This window comes from Kogia breviceps, chromosome 2, assembly GCF_026419965.1.
Source record: "Kogia breviceps isolate mKogBre1 chromosome 2, mKogBre1 haplotype 1, whole genome shotgun sequence".
Lineage (NCBI taxonomy): Eukaryota > Metazoa > Chordata > Mammalia > Artiodactyla > Physeteridae > Kogia > Kogia breviceps.
The window spans coordinates 195,039,625-195,059,531 of NC_081311.1; the positions used below are offsets into that span (position 1 = coordinate 195,039,625).

At 46.5% G+C, this 19,907-nt stretch overlaps 1 protein-coding gene across 1 annotated transcript in view; it reads left to right on the forward strand.

The window, feature by feature from the left end:
- The first annotated feature begins 2,246 nt into the window (after positions 1–2,246).
- INPP5D (inositol polyphosphate-5-phosphatase D) overlaps positions 2,247–19,907 on the forward strand; it is a 129,921-nt gene continuing 112,260 nt past the window's right edge. Inside the window, exon 1 of the mRNA XM_059054386.2 lies at positions 2,247–2,516. Within this exon, the coding sequence (XP_058910369.1) occupies positions 2,383–2,516 (134 nt within the window). The 5' untranslated portion in view covers positions 2,247–2,382. The remainder of the gene's footprint in view (positions 2,517–19,907) is intronic.

Sequence of the window (19,907 nt, forward strand, 5' to 3'; positions counted from 1 at the left end):
GGCCTCCCCAACCCTGCTGAAATGTGGGACTCAGGGGGAATAGAGGTGTGGAAGGGAAGGTGGGAAGCTGGAGAGTGTTTGGGGGAGGTAGTTATAAGTGGAAGCATCTTGGATGTGATAGAGAGAGGGTCTCTGGGGATGAGTTGGCCAAGGTGCTATGGGGCAAGGATTGTGGACGGATCCTCCTGATGGACCCTGGAGTGACCCGGGGGCTTTGAGGCAGACAGCAGGGAGGAAGTTGGTGGAGGTCAGCAGGGAAACAGGAGAAACCTGAGAAGTATATGGTGGGAGCAGGTCTCTTAAGGAGAGGGTTGACTTGGTGTGGAGCTGAGTTGGGAGTCAGGGAAGGAGAGCTCTCCACCAGGGGTTGCTTCCTTGGGGCTTGGCATCCCAGGGTCGAGCCGGCTTCAGGAGGCCAGCTCTTCTCCCTACCTTGGTGTCCCCATACCTAGCTCAGGACCTGGCTAGAGGGCCTTGATACGTGCTCGTTGAAGGCTTGGGGGTTTCGTCCCTGGGTTCAGTGGGAGGGGGCAGTGGTCGGGGAGAGGAAGCTCAGAGCCACCTGGGGAGGAACTGGCTTTGGGGAGGTGAGTGCGAGGACCAGGCAGTCTCCTGGGCTGAGTTTCCAGAAGGAACTTCACTTGAACCCAGAGAGGGCCCGGAGCAGGGTGGCCATGCCTTGGCCATGCCTTGACCGTGCTGCCCCCCATGCTGGAGGGGACCCCCGAGATGACCCCTCTATGGGAGCAGCCCACCCCTGGGGCCTCCTTAATGGGCAGAACTTCCCGGCCTCAGGCCTGAGTTAACCACCTTCCTCACTTCCTCCCCCGACTACTCTTCCCTGAGGCAGGAGGTGAGGCCCGTCCAGGATTCAGTCCACCTGAGTCACAGGCCTTTGCTTTGATTTTCAGCGTCAACTGTTGCAAGTGCTGCTGCAGGTGGCGGGGGCTGGGGGCTCCTGGCACACGTGAGCTCCTCTAGGGGCTGCCCTCCTTAAGGCAAAGAAGAGGAAACCAGGGCTGAGAGAGAGAAGAAACCCAACCGGCTCCTGCAGCACCAATGCAGAAGAGCCGGATTCGAATGGAGGCTTGCCTGGCCCGGGTCCCTGCACGCGGCTGCTCTTGTCATGTTGGGGGGCTGAGGGCTGAGGCGGGATGGGGTGGCCCTGTGCAATAGCTGGGCACCTGCCCCTTCACCCCGGTGTGCTGACCTGAGGACTGAGGACACCCACCTGTGGTCCAAGCGGGGTGCTCACTTTAGAGCCCTCAGAGTCTGCTGGTCCAGGATGGTGGCCCCCAGCCCCGCAGAAGGCAGCTCCCCTTTGAGCCGCGGGCAAAGGCAGCCATGCCCGGCCACCTCCAATTCTGCTGAGATGCGGGACTCAGGAAGGAACGTCATACTTGCCAGGTGACCAGCTTGCCCCATGGGGACGTGTGAGTTTCCCGAGTGTCCCAGAAAGACCCAGAGGTGAAAACCCAGCCCCCCGCGTCACCCTGTTGTAAAAGGTCCGTGTCCTGAGCCCTCCAGGCTCCTCTGTGTGTCTCTAAGCTGGGCCGCAGGGCTCAGAATGCTCTGCCCTGGAGAAGGGTTGCCATGGGTGTTCCTTCACACCCACTGGCCCTGGGGATAAGTGTAAATGTGTCACGGAGCTGTCACCTGGGCCCTGGGAGCCCTCGGGGGGTGTCGCCTAAGGTCCTCCCAGTGCTCAGGGCTCAGTAGTGCCCGGGTGGCCATCAGTCTCCAACATGGAGAGGGGGCTCGGCTGTACCCCTCCCCCAGTTTTGCTCGGCCCTGGGGCAGGCCTTAGTCCCAGGGGAGAAGCTCTGCCCTGCAAGCATCTGCGCCGTGGGCCTGCTGGAGGGAGTGCACGGGGAGTTAAAAAGCTCTGGGGTCCAGCGGAGGGCTGAGGCTGATGTCCAGGGTGTGGCCACCCCACGGGGCCATTGGGACGGGCCTCAGAATGGCCGCGGCCTCGGCCGTGCTCCTTCAGAGGCCGGCCGTGAACCTCCTGACCCCAGAGGAGCTGACAGTTCCCCCAGGAGGACTTGAGCTGATGCTCGCCCCTCTGGGGACTGAAACCCATTAAAGGAGAGAGACAGGGTGGGAGGGTGAGAGGGCGCGGGCAGCAGGCAGTGGGCGGGCGGGCTGGGAAGGTGGAGGAGCTCTCTTGCTTGGTCTCTGCAATGAGGAAGTTCTCTGCTGCTCGTTTCCTTTCCCTTGCCGAGTGCCTGAAACAGGAAGTCGGTCAGTGAGCGGGTGGCAGCAGCCGGGGCGGCCGAGAGGGGACCGACGGCGGGTCGCAGTGCAGGGGCCCAGCTCCCCTTGGCTGTGCAGGTCCTGCGGGGAGGGCGCCGGCCCGGCCCGGGGAGACCCACACCCGCCATGGTCCCCTGCTGGAACCATGGCAACATCACCCGCTCCAAGGCCGAGGAGCTGCTCTCCAGGACCGGCAAGGACGGGAGCTTCCTCGTGCGCGCCAGCGAGTCCGTCTCCCGGGCGTACGCGCTCTGCGTGCTGTGAGTACCGGGCCCTGCCCACCGCTGCTCCTCCGCTCTGGCCTGGCCTCTCCTGCCCAGGCACGGAGGTGATGGAGGTGCCACTCGGTAGAGGGGAAGCCGACTCTGGGCTTAGCCGGAGGCCCGGCTCTGAGATGTGTTGTTTTTATGTCGAGTGACCTTGCACGCACCCCGGGTTTGTTGGTGGGTCCAGCTGAGGCCCACTGTGGACCTGCTCGGCCCTGGAGTTCAGGTTTTGCAGGGCTGGAGCCCTCCAGGGCCAGCCTGGGGCCTGGTCACTCGCCCCAGCTACTGGGGAGCTGTGGGGTCAGGGGCTTCCTTGGGGTTCCAGGGTCCAAGAGAAGGGGGTCCGGGTTCTGTGAGCCGGGCTGAAGCTCGGGGCTCCGTGGTGGTGGGTGTGTTAGAAAGCAGCTCGGTCAGTTCAGGTGCTGGTCAAAGTGCGCCCAGTTTGGAAACCCTCCTGGAAGAACAGAAGTGGCAAGAGGGGGTCCTTCCTGTGCCAGGCTTTGGGCCTTTGGAGGAAGCCATCGTTTGGGGAGCCATGAATAAGGGTAGGGGGGCGTCACTCAAGAAAGGATTTTCAGTTCACCCAGAAGTTTTATTTGGGGCCCTTGGAGCAGAGGAAGTCACATCACCGACAGCAGGAGTCTCTTCTCTCCCCTCCTCGGCCCTTGGCTCTGTCCCCACCTGATTGGGCCTCTGCCACCATCAACCGTCTCCGCTCCCCCTCTCTGGGATGTTGCTGAATGCACCAGTTGTCCTAAAACTGGGAACCGGCCACTTGCTGAAGTTTCGTTTTTAAAACACCCTTCTCAACCAATGTCTGAAGGAGGCCCTCGGCCCTGCAGCCCTGCCGTCTAACCATGCCCCCCAGGGCCTCGGGCAGTGCCAGGCATGGGGGGGAGGGTGTGTCCACCTGCACCTGTCACGTCGTGCCCCTGGTCTCACAGAGGGGTCCCTCTGAGCAGGCAGGCCTTGCTGCTGTCCATACAGGAGGGGAAGTGGGTCATGGACACGGGCCTTGTTTGGAGCGTCGAGTCTGAGCGTTTGTCTGTGTGTCGACCTGTTTCATCCTCACGACAACCTGAAGTGCAGGTCCTTTTGTTGCCCCACTTTGCAGATGAGGAAATTGAGACTCAGACGGGTTAACCGAGTGATGACAGTCAAAGCCAAGGACATCTGTCCCCAGAGGCTGCACCCAGACAACCAGACTCCTGCCACCCCACTCCTGTGCCTGTCAAGCCGGGTGTGAGCATGGGTTCCGGGTGACAGCAAGAGAAGCCAGGGCGCTTACAAGGGCGGCTGGGAGCATTTAGAGATTAACACAGGCTCTCAGGGGTCGTCCGGCCCGAGCGCTGGCTGCATCAGAGCCCCTGCCCCCAAGGTCGGCTTCCTGGGCCCCCAGTTCTCACACCCCAGGGGAAGCGAAGCAGACCCAGATTTCCCCACAGGCACAGCCCCTGTGGGGACCAGTCGACGGGGCCGTAGAAATAGTGAGGAGATTCTGATCTGTCTCCACTCGGCCCACGTGAATCTCTCCCCTCCCCTGGGTGTCTCGAGAACTTCCAGGCTCCAGCTCGCTAACCTTCACAGCAGCCCTTTGACCAGGGAGCTGTGGTAATGCTTAGGCTACAGATTGGAACGTGGGTCTCTCCGACTCCAAACTGGTAGCCTTGTAACAAGCCAGAGCTGGGAGAGGCCTTGGAACCTCTAGTCCCCACCACCCCTGACTTTACAGGTGAGCACACCTCAGAGAGCTTGAGGCCTTTGTCCAAATGCCCCTGCTGGCCGGTGGCAACCTGGGATCCAGAGTGGTGTACAGTATTCGTTCCTCCACCTTGCCTCCCCTCCCCTCCCCTCCCCTCCCCTGCACTGGGTTACTCGTGGAGCTTCAGCCGATGTGCCTCTTAGGGAGGGTTCCCGTGGTCCCCGCAATGTCCATTGTCCTCTTAGCCCAGGGCTGGGCTTCTTGTCAGTCTCCCATCCCCACGGCTCCTTTAGCGCCAGACACCAGGGCTTGGAGCCCTCCCCAGGAAGTCCAGCCGTGAGGCCAGACTCTAAGCCTAGGCCCAGGGGTCCCCTTTCTCCTCCGCTCTGTGGGGGAAGCCACCCTTCCCGCAGGGTCAGGAGGCCCTGTAGGCTGTGGGATACCATGAGCCACCGAACCTTCCAAAACCCTGGGAGACCTAATTTTTGCCATCACCCGTGACGTTGCCAATTAAGGAGATTTAAAAACAAAAAACTAGCTGAGTGACAACTAACTGCCACCTTTCAGCAGCTCATTTCATGAAAGAGAGTATCCTTTAATATCAAAAAAGGAGGAAGAACATGCTCTTTAAAAATAAATAAATGAATAAAGCCAAAAACCAGTCCTTTAAATCAAACAGGTTTAACTTCCTGAAAAACAACCCGTAGCCCAGCCCTATCCTTGGTTTTCTCTGTTCCTGGGACCAGCGAAAACCTCACCCCACTCCCTCCTGGCCCATGGCCGGCGGTGGGAACCCCGACGGGGTTTCACAAGCGTGAGTTTCACAAGCATCAGGCTTTACCCTCTGCGGTCTCTCTGGAAGTTGATGGGAGTGCAGGACCCCGAGTGGGGCAGCTGTGGTATCAGGGCCTTTTAACGACCCTGTTCCAAAGGGGGCCAGGAAGCCTCCAAGACTGGCGCTTCTGCTCTAGAAATCTCCATGTGGGGAAGGACCTCAGGGCCCAGGGTGCCCAGACCTTTCCTGCCTGGACCCCAGGGGCTGGAGCATCTTCCCAGCCCCTCTGGGGAGTGAGGGGGGCTTCCCACGCCTGGTTTAGGCAGGGGCGTTTGGAGCTCCAGGAACTGAGGGCAGCTTCCTCAGGAGTGGCCTTCATGCTCAGGAAAGAAGACAGGATTTGACTATTTAAATGGAACTAGGGAGGGGGTGAGGGACACACTAAAAGACAAGACTGCGATTCAGCGTGGCCCACGTGACCGAGGAGTACACATTCACCCCGGGCCTAGCAAACCCACACTTCCTCTCAGGAGGTCAGCCCTGCCACCTGCCACTGGGCCGGAAAGCGCAGATCTGTCCCCAGCGACTCAGAAAGCCCCGCTTTAGGGGGGTCCCGAGCCCCATCTCGGGATGCAGAGAGCTGGAGGAGGAAGATCCCAGGAGCTGACCACATGGATTGAGTCCGTCTCTGCCTTCTTGCAGCAAGGGCTTGAGAACGTGAGGGGCAGCGGGTTCCTATGTCATGCTCACCTGGCCCCACTCAGACCAGCCAGCAGAGTCGGCCCTGCTCTAGGAAGGCCAGGGGGGGCTTCTTGAGGGGGCCGTCCGGCCCCTCTTGTATGGAGGATGCTAAGAGGCTGTCAAGCTCATGTCCTCCTCTCCTGCCAGGACTGTGCTTCCACGTAGGGACCAGCACACCCGTCCGGTGCTTTATGCTGCAGAGAAGAGATATGCCTTTGGGGATGGCGGTTCATCAAGGTGAGAGGTCACGGGTCAGCCAGGCCAGCCTCTCCTTGCCCTAGCTGCGCAGGCAGAGCTAGAACAATGGCTCAGTGGTGTTGGGGATACACCTCCCTTTCTATAAGAGCATCCCGGGCCCAGAGAGCAAGCCTATATACGACTGGGTCCGTCAGCCACCATCCAGGATGGAGCTGCCCGGTCAGGTGGCATTCCCACCAAAGCACACCGGAGAGAGTTGGCTTCCCTCCCAGGGGAGGGGGGAGGTGCATGCTGTCTGTGACTCAGAAACCAATGCCGGTCCAGCCAGCTGTGGCGGGGATGCTGTCTTGGTTCCCCTCAGCACCTGGCCTTCCATGAGCTGCCCAGGCAGACCTATGACCTCCTTCCCAGGGACAGTACACCAGGCAGCCTGGACTTGGTAGTCTTGTGAGCACATCCAGAAAGATGAAGAAGCACCAGAAGGACACTTAGTCACCAAAAGGGCGCTCAGAGAAGGCATTCTGCTTGTTAGGAAGAATGTGACGGCCCGCTTGAGGTGAAGGCAGGCCACGAGGCTTGCTCTCCAAACCAAAGGTAGCTCCTAATCTGTTCTGCCTAAAAATAACAGCGAAAGACTTACAAAGGGCACCTGTGTGCTGGGTTCTGTTCTAAGCTCTTTGCACATATTAACTCACTGTCCACAGTGGCCTTCGGAGGAAGTGTTGTTATTATCCCCACTTTACAGATGCGGAAACTGAGGCCCAAGATGTTAGGTAACATGCTGTGTTTACAGTACTAATAAATGGCAGAGCCAGGACTTGAACTCGCTGTTCTTGGGAGGCAGAAAGAGAGAGAGGCCAGCAAGTCTGCGTGTGGGTAGGAGACCCCTGGTGATGGAGCCACAGAGAAGGGACTTGGAGGGCAGAAGTGTCCAGAGGAGGTGTAAAGCCATTTACTGCAGTGTGAATGGGTGTGATGTAATCCACCTTCCTCCAATACCCTTTCAAAGTTTAGTAAAGTTTACACTGCTCATGAATTACTTTTGTGCAAATGCAGAGAAAAACACTGTTTTTCCTAGCTGGTATTGACAAAGTGGGGGGAAAATGCTGGCCCAGGCAATAGTCAGAGCTGGAGGACCTCAGCTCTTGAAATCTGGTTTACATAAGAGATTGTCCAAGGACAACTGTTCTGAGCGTTCCTTTTGCGTGCAGGACCCGGAGGGAGGGATGTGCTCAGGAAGGCGTATGTATGTAACAGATTCCTGGTTCCTTCTATGTGCTCACAGTGACTCAGAAAGCCCATGGTAAATTCGAGTGTCTCCAGGTTTTCTGTGCCCTTGCACAGCACCCTGGGGCAATCCTTCCAGAACCAGAGTAGGCTCTGGCTTGTGTGTGTTTTGCAAGCTTGCCTACTTGACAGGTGAAATTCACCTGTGCACAGACGTCGGTGCTTCTCCGTTGAGTGGTCCCATCTCCTGGGGTGGTGATGAGAGGTGATGCTCCAGGCCTTCCTCCCTGCCCCAGAGATGGAGTAAGATGAGGTCTGCTCTTCCCTCCCTAATTCAGGCCATGTGACGCAGTGCTTAGGGGCAAGCCCTCTGTGGTTGGCTACACCTGATGTGAATTCTAGCCTTTGTGAGATGCTAGCCTCCCTGTACCTACGCAGCATCCTCGTTAGCAAGATGTGCACTCATTGGGTTAATATTTTTATTGCAGTATAATTCACATCCCATAAAATCACCCTTTAGATAGTATACAATCAGTGGTATTTAGTACATTCATAATGTTGCGAAACCATCACCACCATCTAATTCCAGAATATTTTCATTATCCCCCCAACCCCAGCAAAACCCCCTGAACCCGTCAGTAGTCACTTTCCATTGCCCCTCCTCCCAGCCCTTGCCAACCACTGACTTACTTTCTGTCTCTGACCATTTGCCCATTCTGGGTATTTCATGTATAGGGAATCATACAATATATAGCCTTTTGTATTTGACTTTTTTCACCTGGCATACAATGCTTCCAAGGTTCATCCATGTTGTAGTATGAATCATTCTTTTTATGGCTAAGTAATAGCCCATTATATCAATCGACCACATTTCATTTAGCCATTCATCAGTTGATGGGCATTTGGGTTGCTTCCACCTGGGGGCTATTATGAATGATGCTGCTGTGAGCATTCATGTACAAGTGTTTCGATGGACGTGTGTTTTCAGTTGTCTTGGGTGGAACTGCTGGGTCATGTGGTAATTCTACGTTTAACTTTTTGTGGAACTGTCAGACTTTTCCACAGCAGCTGTGCCGTTTCACATTCCCATCAGCAGTGTAAGAGGGTTCTAATTTTTCCACATCCTCACCAATACTTAACATCTTTTTGATAATGGCCATCCTAGTGGGTGTGAAGTGACATCTTACTGTGACTTTGATTTGCATCTCCCTAATTATGAATGAAGTTGATATCTTTTCATGTGCTCATTGGTCATTTGTGTATACCTGCTTTGGAGAAATGTCTATGCATATCTTTTGCCCATTTAAAAAAAAATAGGGTGATTTGTTTTTCTGTTGTTGTCACTGGATTATTGAGAGGATAAAATGGGAGAACGTGGGCAACGTGCGTACAGAGCTCGCTGAGCACTGGCCGTTACTTTTTACGAGCTACGAAGTGAGTAGTGACGTCTCGGAAGCAGAGGAGTGCAGGGCCATCTGTGAGGAGCATTCCGCAGCAGACGGAAAGAGCAGAGTGCTGGCTGAGTGTCGCTTCTGGAGCTTCCTGGAGGCTGTGGGAGCCTCCGGGGACACTGGGCTGTCATGCGGGGCCTCCTCGGAGGAAGTGCTCAAAGAGATGAGGCAGGAAGAGGGCCTGAGTGACGTGTGAGCGGCCGGTGGCTGCCGGGGCCCGGGGCGAGCTCCTGGAGCTGTGAGCGAGAGAAGGGTCAGGGGCACAGGTGGCAGGAAGCACCACCGAATGAACGGCGGAGAATGAAGAGAAGGTCGAGGAGTGCAGGCCGTCTTAAGAGTGATTAACTACCAGTGTAGGAGTGAGGGACTGAGGGAACTAAAGTCCTAAGGCTCCGAGGAAGGCCGGCCAGCAAGTGGATGAGGTGGGGAAGGGGTGTGGACAGCCCAGCAGGTCAGGCCCCTGGTCGGTGGGCAGCTCTGTGGCCCGGACCCCTCCTCTCTCCCCTGCTCGTCTCACACTCCCTTTGTCCCATTAATTAGAAAAACATTGTTTTTAAGTACCAGCACCCAAACCATTTGGGTTCAGTTACTTATTCTAAATAACACCAGACAAGGCTGGCTCCCAGAGGATCAGCTGGTCCGGCCCCTTCCCTTGCCAACCAGAAACCTGCCCTCCGGAGGGGAGAGGCTTGCTGAGGCCATTTCAGCCATCCATGGCAGTGCAGAAACAGACCTTCTGATAAACGGGGCAGCATTCTTTCAAGTAACTTTAAAAAATACAGTATTAAGTATAACATACAAAGAGTGCAAGGTAAAGGAGAAAGTAATCACCCAATCACTGAGATGAGAGACTAACATAAATACTGTTAATTTGTTGGCATATTTTCTCATTCATTCTGTCTCTCCCTCCCTGCCCCCCATATGCACATACACACACACACACAAGCACATATATATAAGCTCCATAATATATATACCTAATACCATATAATGTTAGACTATATTTTCTAGCAATATTAGCATTTTCCCACTTAGTTACCTCTCTTCCTAAATATCATATTTAATGGATGCACAAATTCTATTACATTATGTGCCATAATTTATGGAATGATTCTCCTATTGTCAGACATTTAAGTTACTAACAGTGTTTTGTTGTTATAAATATGACAGTGATGGAGGTCTTTGTGCAGATATGTGACACTTCTGGTGATAGATTCCCAGGGGTGGAATTACTGGATCAAAGATAATGTTTTTAAGGCTTTTGATGAAAGTGACAGATTGCTTTCCAGAAGTTTTGTTACAAGTTATGCTCTGGTAAGCAGTACCAGAGAGTTCCCACCTCATTCCAGTCTCCTTATACTGAATATTTTCATTAAAAAAAAATTATTAAATTGCAAGGTGAAAGGTGGCCACTTTCTGTTCATTTTGATTTGCATTTCTTGATCGCAGTCTTGGTAAGCTTGTTTGGATTATTAACCTTCATCATTTCTCCTTTGTGGATGGTCTGTTCCGTTCTCTTTGCCATTTTTCTTTTGAAACTGTAGTTTCTCTGTTATCTATTTGCATGAATTCCTTATATCACATTTGTTGCAAATATTTTCACTGTGGTGTGCCTTTCAACTTTATGACCTTTTTCTTTTGTTCAGAGATTGTAAATTTTTGCAAAGTCTGTAAATCTTTCTGTTCTTGTTCTTTTGTGACGTTTTTCCCCCTTTGCTTTCCAGTGCAGAGAGTCCCTCTGCACACAGAAATTTTATTCTTTTTCTTCCTGTTGGGGGCAGGGCCTTTGGAGCTAATAGGCTCAGGCTAAGGGATGACTCTGCCTTTCCAAGCTCTGGCAGGTTGTCTAGTCCCATGGGGCCTTGGTTTCCTCATCTGCAAACCAGGGCTAAGACTACCCGTGTAGCATTGTCGTTGGATGGATTGAATGAAAGTGTGTATCATACTTAGCACAGTATTTGGCAAGAGCAGATAGAGAGATTATAGGGTTTTTTGGTTTTGTTTTGTTGCTGTTGTTGTTTTACATTGAACACTTTAATCTTTCTGGAATTAATGAATGGTGTAAAACAAAGATATATGTGTATTTGTCTCAAGGAACTATCTTTCTCACAACCTCTTACTGAATAATTTATTCCTCTCCATTTGTTATTCCTCTCTTGCCATGTATTAAGTCTTATATACCTCTTTTTTGCCTGTTTACCCTGGTCCATGTATGTCTGCTTTTCTTACACCAATTTCATACTGAATACATTACCACAACTTTATAAACTATTTTATTTTACAATTTGCATATCTAGTCTTTTTAAGTGCTCTTCCAGGTGAAACGGATAATAACTTTGTCAAGTTGCAAAAAATACTATTGGGACTTTGTTTGGAGTTGCATGAAATCCACAATACAACTTGTGAAAAAAGGACCTTTTAGATATTATTCAGTCTTACCAATAAATATAACTATCTCTATTATTTTAAATCTAGTAATTTTCTTCATAGATCCTACATATTTCTTGTTATGATTACTTCTGATTATTTCATAATTTTGTTACTGTTGTGAATACCTTTTCTTCTACAGTTACCCTTCTGGGGTAACTGATAACAGACAGAGAAGTTGTAGATTTTATAAATTCACCTTTTATTCTATATGTTTACTCCTCATTATTTAAAATTGTTTTCATTTGCTTCTCTTGGATTTTCTTGCTAAACAATCAAATCATATATGAATTATAATCATTTTGTGGTCTACTTTCCAAATACTTATAACTCTTATTCAGATTTCATAACTTGTTACTTTGGCCAGTATTTCCAAAATATTACAATGAAGGATATTGGGAAAAGAAAATGTCTACCTCAGACAGAAGTACTGTGAGAATCAAACTTGGTGCTGCCTGGGAAGGACTTAATACAGTATTTGGCACATAGTTAGCAATGGGTAAAAGTAGTTGTTCTTTTCATGTCAAAGAAGGCGCTGTCTTTTCCTAGTTTTATGAAGAGTTTTGAAGAACTGAGTATTAAATTTTATCAAATGCCTTTTTAATGTCTATTGAGATGATTAAGCTGTTTCTCTTATTTCATTAACTGGTAAATAGCTTGATTTTATATATTTCCTAATATGAACCATTTTTTTGCAAGATTAAAACGAACTGTTCTTGATTATGATAACTTTAGTTTACTCTGAATTTTAGCATATGTGTTCATAAGTGAGATTGATTTATATGACTTTGATCATGTTATGGTTTAAGAGTCATGTGTGTTTTGTAAAATATCCTAGAGACATGAATGAAGCATCATCATTATCTGATTTTCTTAAATATAAAGAAAATTGGCAGAGGTGCTTTTCCTCAGAGCCATTTATAGAGATAATTCTTTAATATTTACTTCAGTTTCTTTTTTGGTATTGATTTATTCTTGTTTTCTATCTCCTCTCATGTTACTTTAAAAAAAATTTTATTTTATTGAAGTATAGTTGATTTATATACACATTCTTTTTCATATTCTTTTCCATTATGGTTTATCACAGAAAATTGTATATAGTTCCCTGTGCTCTACAGTTGGACCTTGTTGTTTTCAGGTTACTTTTGATAAGTTATATATTTTTTTCAGTAAACAGTTCATTTGTTGAGCTTTTTCAAAGTTTCTGGCATACAGTTATTCACGGTTTTCTATAATTTTAAGGTTTCTCTTTTATTGCTGTTGCTACCTTCCTTTACTCATTACTGGTCTTGTTTACTAGTTGTGCTGGCTAGGATCCCAGCAGGAAATAGATGGCATAATTGAAAGGGGTGCTAGGCGTAGGGATGGTGAAGCAGCCTGGGACCGGCAACCATGGGAAGCTATTTCCACTCCTGGCCCTGAATAGGCAGGGCTGTCTGATTTGATCCATGGCCCCCCATGGAGGAACTCAGCCACTGCTGATCTGCAGCAGGTGGGGTGGGTTCTGGGGAACAGATACCACTATCTCACCATCCTCTCACTCTGTCAGTGCCTCCCATTAGCTAAACCTTGGTGAAGGGGCACACACAGGTCAGCCTGCTGGACACAAGGCAGGTGGAGAAGGATAGAGAGTGGGTCTACTGGGGGTTGGAGGGGAGGGTGAAGGAACAATGTCCAGCTCACTTGCATTGTTTTCTTTTTGCTCTTCTGTTTGTCAGAGGGTTATTCATTTAATTTTCTGCATTTCAGGTCATATGCTCTTAGATTTATTTATCTGTTCTGCTTTTCTTTTTATATTAGAAAACCACCTGTGTGTTCAGGAACCCCTACTGTATATATGTTTGAGGACAGAGCTATGTCTTCTATATTTCTCATCTCCCCTCTCCTTCTGCACCGATTTTCTCAGCTTTATCTTCTTCCTTGTTGAAGTTCTTCAGAACATGAAGCTGCTATTTACTGCCTCTCTTGTGGTGTTTAATGCTGACTGTAGAACTCTAGGTTTTTCACTTCTGATCAGTTTTTCTTATCTCATATTGCTCAATTTTCACAATTGATTTTTCCAGTTTCAGAGGTACAATTGTCTCTTAAATCTTACTGAGTTCGCAAGTCAGATTTCTCCAGAACGTGTTTTTTTCCTTTTGTCTTTTTGCAGCAATTCTATGTAACAAGGAGGTATCACCTTTGAGTTCTTAGAAAAATGATACCCTTCCTTTTGAGTGGTGATCTTTCAATAAGTCTGGTGACTTTTCTTTTCCAACAAAGAATTGTCAGGAAATTTTTGATCAGATTTTTTTTTTTTTTTTTTAGAGATTGGAGTGGGTTTCTGCCCGAATCTTCTTCCCAAAGATAAAAGGATCAGCAGGGATGGGGATGGGAGCCCCCAATCCAAGATCCACCTGATGGGATTGAGTGATGGGGGTGTGGTGTGTTGCACAGATAGGTGGGTTTCCTCCCAGGGGTCTCATGAGAAGAACCCTCTGGACCCCGAGGCTGCTGGGGCAGGTGCTGGGCCGATCCCCAACGACAATCTAGGCGTCTCACCCCCACCTCTCACCTGGCCACCTGGACTACCTCCTCTTGCTTCTGACCTGATGGCCTCTTTTTCTCACTCAGGCTGGGATTCTTTGAGGTTTGGGTGGTGAACTGTGAACACCCTTGGTTCCTAGGGCATACACACGTTTTCTCTTATTTTTACATGGGGTCCAAGTGGCTTTTATCTTTAACATCTTTATTGGAGTATAACTGCTTTACAATGGTGTGTTAGTTTCTCCTTTATAACAGAGTGAATCAGCTATACCCATATCTCTTCCCTCTTGCGTTTCCCTCCCACCTTCCCTATCCCACCCCTCTAGGTGGTCACAAACCACCGAGCTGATCTCCCTGTGCTATGAGGCTGCTTCCCACTAGCTATCTATTTCACATTTGGTAGTGTATATATGTCCATGCCACTCTCACTTCTTCCCAGCTTACCCTTCCCACTCCCCATGTCCTCAAGTCCATCCTCTACGTGTACATCTTTATTCCTGTCCTGCCCCTAGGTTCTTCAGAACCTTTTTTTTTCAGATTCCATATATGTGTTAGCATACGGTATTTGTTTTTCTCCTTCTGACTTGCTTCACTCTGTATGACAGGCTCTAGGTCCATCCACCCCACTATAAATAACTCAATTTCGTTTCTTTTTATGGCTGAATAATATTCCATTGTATATATGTGCCACATCTTCTTTAGCCATTCATCTGTTGATGGACACTTAGGTTGCTTCCATCTCCTGGCTATTGTAAATAGTGCTGCAATGAACATTGTGGTACATGACTCTTTTTGAATTACGGTTTTCTCAGGGTATATGCCCAATAGTGGGATTGCTGGGTCATATGGTAGTTCTATTTGTAGTTTTTTAAGGAACCTCCATACTGTTCTCCATAGTGGCTGTATCAATTTACATTCCCACCAACAGTGCAAGAGGGTCCCCTTTTCTCCACACCCTCTCCAGCGTTTATTGTTTGTAGATTTTTTGGTGATGGCCATTCTGACCAGTGTGAGATGATATCTCATTGTGATTTTGATTTGCATTTCTCTAATGATTAGTGATGTTGAACATCCTTTCGTGTGTTTGTTGGCAATCTGTGTATCTTCTTTGAAGACATGTCTATTTAGGTCTTCTGCCCATTTTTGGATTGGGTTGTTTGCTTTTTCAATATTGAGCTGCATGAGCTGCTTGTATATTTTGGAGATTAATCCTTTGTCAGTTGCTTCATTTGCAAATATTTTTTCCCATTCTGAGGGTTGTCTTTTTGTCTTGTTTATGGTTTCCTTTGCTGTGCAAAAGCTTTTAAGTTTCATTAGGTCCCATTTGTTTATTTTTGTTTTTATTTCCATTTCTCTAGGAGGTGAGTCAAAAAGGATCTTGCTGTGATTGATGTCATAGAGTGTTCTGCCTATGTTTTCCTCTCAGAGTTTTATAGTGTTTGGCCTTACATTTAGGTCTTTAATCCATTTTGAGTTTATTTTTGTGTTGGTGTTAGGAAGTGTTCTAATTTCATTCTTTTATATGTAGCTGTCCAGTTTTCCCAGCACCACTTATTGAAGAGGCTATCTTTTCTCCATTGTATATTCTTTCCTCCTTTATCAAAGATAAGGTGACCATATGTGCATGGGTTTATCTCTGGGCTTTCTATCCTGTTCCATTGATCTATATTTCTGTTTTTGTGCCAGTACTGTACTGTCTTGATTACTGTAGCTTTGTAGTATAGTGGCTATTCAGGGTCTTTTGTGTTTCCATACAAATTGTGCAATTTTTTCTTCTAGTTCTGTGAAAAATGCCACTGGTAATTTGATAGGGATTGCGTTGAATCTGTAGATTGCTTTGGGTAGTATAGTCATTTTCACAATGTTGATTCTTCCAATCCAAAAACATGGTATTTCTCTCCGTCTGTTTGTATCATCTTTAATTTCTTTCATCAGTGTCTTATAGTTTTCTGAATACAGGTCTTTTGTCTTCGTAGGTAGGTTTATTCCTAGGTATTTTATTCTTTTTGTTGCAGTGGCAAATGGGAGTGTTTCCTTAATTTCTCTTTCAGATTTTTCATCATTAGTGTATAGGAATGCAAGAGATTATGTACACTAATTTTGTATCCTGCTACTCTACCAAATTTATTGATTAGCTCTGGTAGTTTTCTGGTGGCATCTTTAGGATTTTCTATTTATAGCATTATGTCATCTGCAAGCAGTGACAGTTTTACTTCTTCTTTTCCGATTTGGATTCCTTTTATTTCCTTTTCTTCTCTGATTGCTGTCGCTAAAACTTCCAAAACTATGTTGAATAATAGTGGTGAGAGAAAGCAACCTTGTCTTGTTCCTGATCTTAGAGAAAATGGTTTCAGTTTTTCACCATTGAGAACAATGTTGGCTGTGGGTTTGTCATATATGGCCTTTATTATGTTGAGTTAGGTTCCCTCTATGCCTACTTTCTGGAGAGTTTTTATCATAAATATGTGTTGAATTTTGTCAAAAGCGTTTTCTGCATCTATTGAGATGATCATATGGTTTTTATCCTTCAGTTTGTTAATATGGTGTACCACATTGATTGATTTGCATATATTGAAGAATCCTTGCATTCCTGGGATAAACCTCACTTGATCATGGTGTATGATCCTTTTAATGTGCTGTTGGATTCTGTTTGCTAGTATTTTGTTGAGGATTTTTACATCTATGTTCATCCGTGATATTGGCCTGTAGTTTTCTTTTTTTGTGACATCTTTGTCAGGTTTTGGTATCAGGGTGATGGTGGGCTCATAGAATGAGTTTGGGAGTGTTCCTTCCTCCACAATTTTTTGGAAGAGTTTGAGAAGAATGGGTGTTAGCTCTTCTCTAAATGTTTAATAGAATTCTCCTGTGGAGCCATCTGGTCTTTTCGTTTGTTGGAAGATTTTTAATCACTGTTTCAATTTCATTACTTGTGATTGGTCTGTTCATATTTTCTTCTTCTTCCTGGTTCAGTCTTGGAAGGTTATACCGTTCTAAGAATTTGTCCATTTCTTCTAGGTTGTCCATTTTATTGGCATAATATTGCTTGTAGTAATGTCTCATGATCCTTTCTATTTCTGCAGTGTCCCCAATGGGACCTAAAAGAAGTTGTTAGTTCTTTTTCATCTCTAATTCTGTTGATTTGAGTCTTCTCCCTTTCTTTCTTGATGAGCCTGGCTAAAGGTTTATCAAATTTGTTATCTTCTTAAAGAACCAGCTTTTAGTTTTATTGATCTTTGCTATTGTTTCCTTCATTTCTTTTTTATTTGTTTCTGATCTGACCTTTATGGTTTCTTTCCTTCTGCTACTTTGGGCTTTTTTTTGTTCTTCTTTCTCTATTGCTTTAGGTGTAAGGTTAGGTTGTTTATTTGAGATTTTTCTTGTTTCTTGAGGTAGGATTGTATTGCTATAAACTTCCCTCTTAGAACTGCTTTTGCTGCATTCCATAGGTTTTGTGTTGTCGTGTTTTCTTTGTCATTTGTTTCTAGGTATTTTTTGTTTTCCTCTGATTTCTTCAGTGATCTCTTGATTATTTAGTAGCATATTGTTTAGCCTCCATGTGTTTGTATTGTTTACAGTTTTTTTTCTGTAATTTATATCTAGTCTCATAGCGTTGTGGTTGGAAAATATACTTGATATGACGTCAATTTTCTTAAATGTGCTGAGGCTTGATTTGTGACCCAATATATGATCTATCCTGGAGAATGTTCCATGCGCACTTGAGAAGAAAATGTATTCTGTTGTTTTTGGTTAGAATGTCCTATAAATATCAGTTAAGTCCATCTTATTTAATGTGTCATTTAAAGCTTGTGTTTCCTTATTTATTTTCATTTTGGATGATCTGTCCATTGGTGAAAGTGGGGTGTCAAAGTCCCCCACTATTACTGTGTTACTGTCAATTTCTCCTTTTATGGCTGTTAGCATTTGCCTTATGTGTTGAGGTGCTCCTTTGTTGGGTGAATAAATATTTACAATTGTTATATCTTCTTCTTGGGTTGATCCCTTGGTCATTATGTAGTGTCCTTCTTTGTCTCTTGTAACAGTCTTTATTTTAAAGTCTATTTTGTCTGATATGAGAATTGCTACTCCAGCTTTATTTTGATTTCCATTTGCATGGAATATCCCTTTCCATCCCCTCACTTTCAGTCTGTATGTGTCCCTAGGTCTGAAGTGGGTCTCTTGTAGACAGCATATATATGGCTCTTGTTTTTGTATCCATTCAGCCAGTCTATGTCTTTTGGTTGGAGCATTTAATTCATTTACATTTAAGGTAATTATTGATTTGTATGTTCCTATTACCATTTTCTTAATTGTTTGGGGTTTGTTTTTGTAGGTCTTTTCCTTCTCTTGTTTTTCCTGTCTAGAGAAATTCCTTTAGCATTTGTTGTAAAGCTGGTTTGGTGGTGCTGCATTCTCTTAACTCTTGCTTGTCTGTAAAGGTCTTAATTTCTCTGTTGAATCTGAATGAGATCCTTGCTGGGTAGAGTAATCTTGGTTGTAGGTTTTTCCCTTTCCTCACTTTAAATATGTCCTGCCACTCCCTTCTGTCTTGCAGAGTTTCTGCTGAAAGATCAGCTGTTAACCTTATGGGGATTCCCTTGTAGGTTGTTTGTTGCTTTGCCCTTGCTGCTTTTAATATTTTTTCTTTGTATTTAATTTTTGATAGTTTGATTAATATATGTCTCGGCATATTCCTCTTTGGGTTTATCCTGTATGGGACTCTCTGTGCTTCCTGGACTTGGGTGGCTATTTCCTTTCCCATGTTAGGGAAGTTTTCAATTATAATCTCTTCAAATATTTTCTCAGACCCTTTCTTTTTCTCTTCTTCTTCTGGGACCCCTATGATTCGAATGTTGGTGCATTTAATGTTGTCCCAGAGGTCTCTGAGACTGTCCTCAATTCTTTTCATTCTTTTTTCTTTATTCTGCTCCCTGGAAGTTATTCCCACCATTTTATCTTCCAGGTCACTTATCCATTCCTTGCCTCAGTTATTCTACTATTGATTCCTTCTAGAGTATTTTTAATTTCAGTTATTGTGTTGTTCATCACTGTTTGTTTTCTCTTTAGTTCTTCTGGATCCTTGTTAAGTGTTTCTAGTATTTTCTCCATTCTGTTTCCAAGATTTTGGATTATCTTTACTATCATTGCTCTGAATTCTTTTTCAGGTAGGTTACCTATCTTGTCCTCATTTGTTTGGTCTTGTAGGTTTTTACCTTTCTCCTTCATCTGTAACATATTTTTTTGTCGTTTCTTTCTTTCTTTCTTTCTTTCTTTCTTTTTTTTTTTTTTTGATGGGTGGGGCTGTATTCCTCTCTTACTGGTTGTTTGGCCTGAGGCATCCAGCACTGGAGTTTGCAGGCAGTTGGATAAAGCCGGGTCTTGGTGCTGAGATTAGGACCTCCAGGAAGCCTCCCTCTGATTAATATTCTCTGGGGTCTGAGGTTCTCTGTTACTCCAGTGGTTTGGACTCCGAGTTCCCACCACAGGAGCTCAGGCCCAACCTCCAGCCTGGGAACCAAGATCCCGCAAGCTGCTTGGCACAGCAAAACAAAAAAAACCCCTAAAACAAACAAACAAAAGGAGCAGTAAAATATCAAAGAATAAAATTAGAAAGATAAAAAATATATTAGGAAAAATAAAAATATAATCGAAACAACTGGTCGCTGGGGGTTCCTCCTGTCCCCTTAGGTGTCCGTGGTCCCCCACCAGTGCCTGGTAGGTGCCCTAGTTGTGCGGAGACATGAATTCCGCATCCTCCTAGTCTGCCATCTTGACTCCCCAAGTGGCTTTTTTGAATGCAGGGTTTCCAACCCTTGTTCTCCCATCCCATCTTGTCCAAATGTCTGCAACACTCAAGAAAGAAAAAAGAGAAAACACCTACAAACAATTAGAAATTAGAACTGAAATATAATGAGTTACAAAGGAGTTTAAAAAACAATTATATAACATGCTAAGCCGATCAGCAGAGTGAGACAGACACTAATGAGGCTCTCGAATTTCAGAGTTTGCTTTTTTTTTCTCTCTCTCTCTCTCTTTCTCTCCCCATGGGGCTCACCATAGTAAAGGATGCTCTGGGCATGCTTGTCAGTGGATATTTGGCTAGGAAGAGCCACACAGAAGTGGTAGTTTTATCTGAGAGAATAAATAAAATGCCATGAAGTAGTTTCTTCCTATTTCCATTTGCTTATCCTTTTACATTTGAGCAAAGCTTCCCAAACCATGATCTGAAAATGCCCTTCCCGGGGGAAGCATTTTCCTGCTTAGGACAGTGTAGGCACTTGTAGTCACCCACGAGCTGTTGAGAGTCACATGGGAAATTTGCTGTGAGCACCACTGCATTT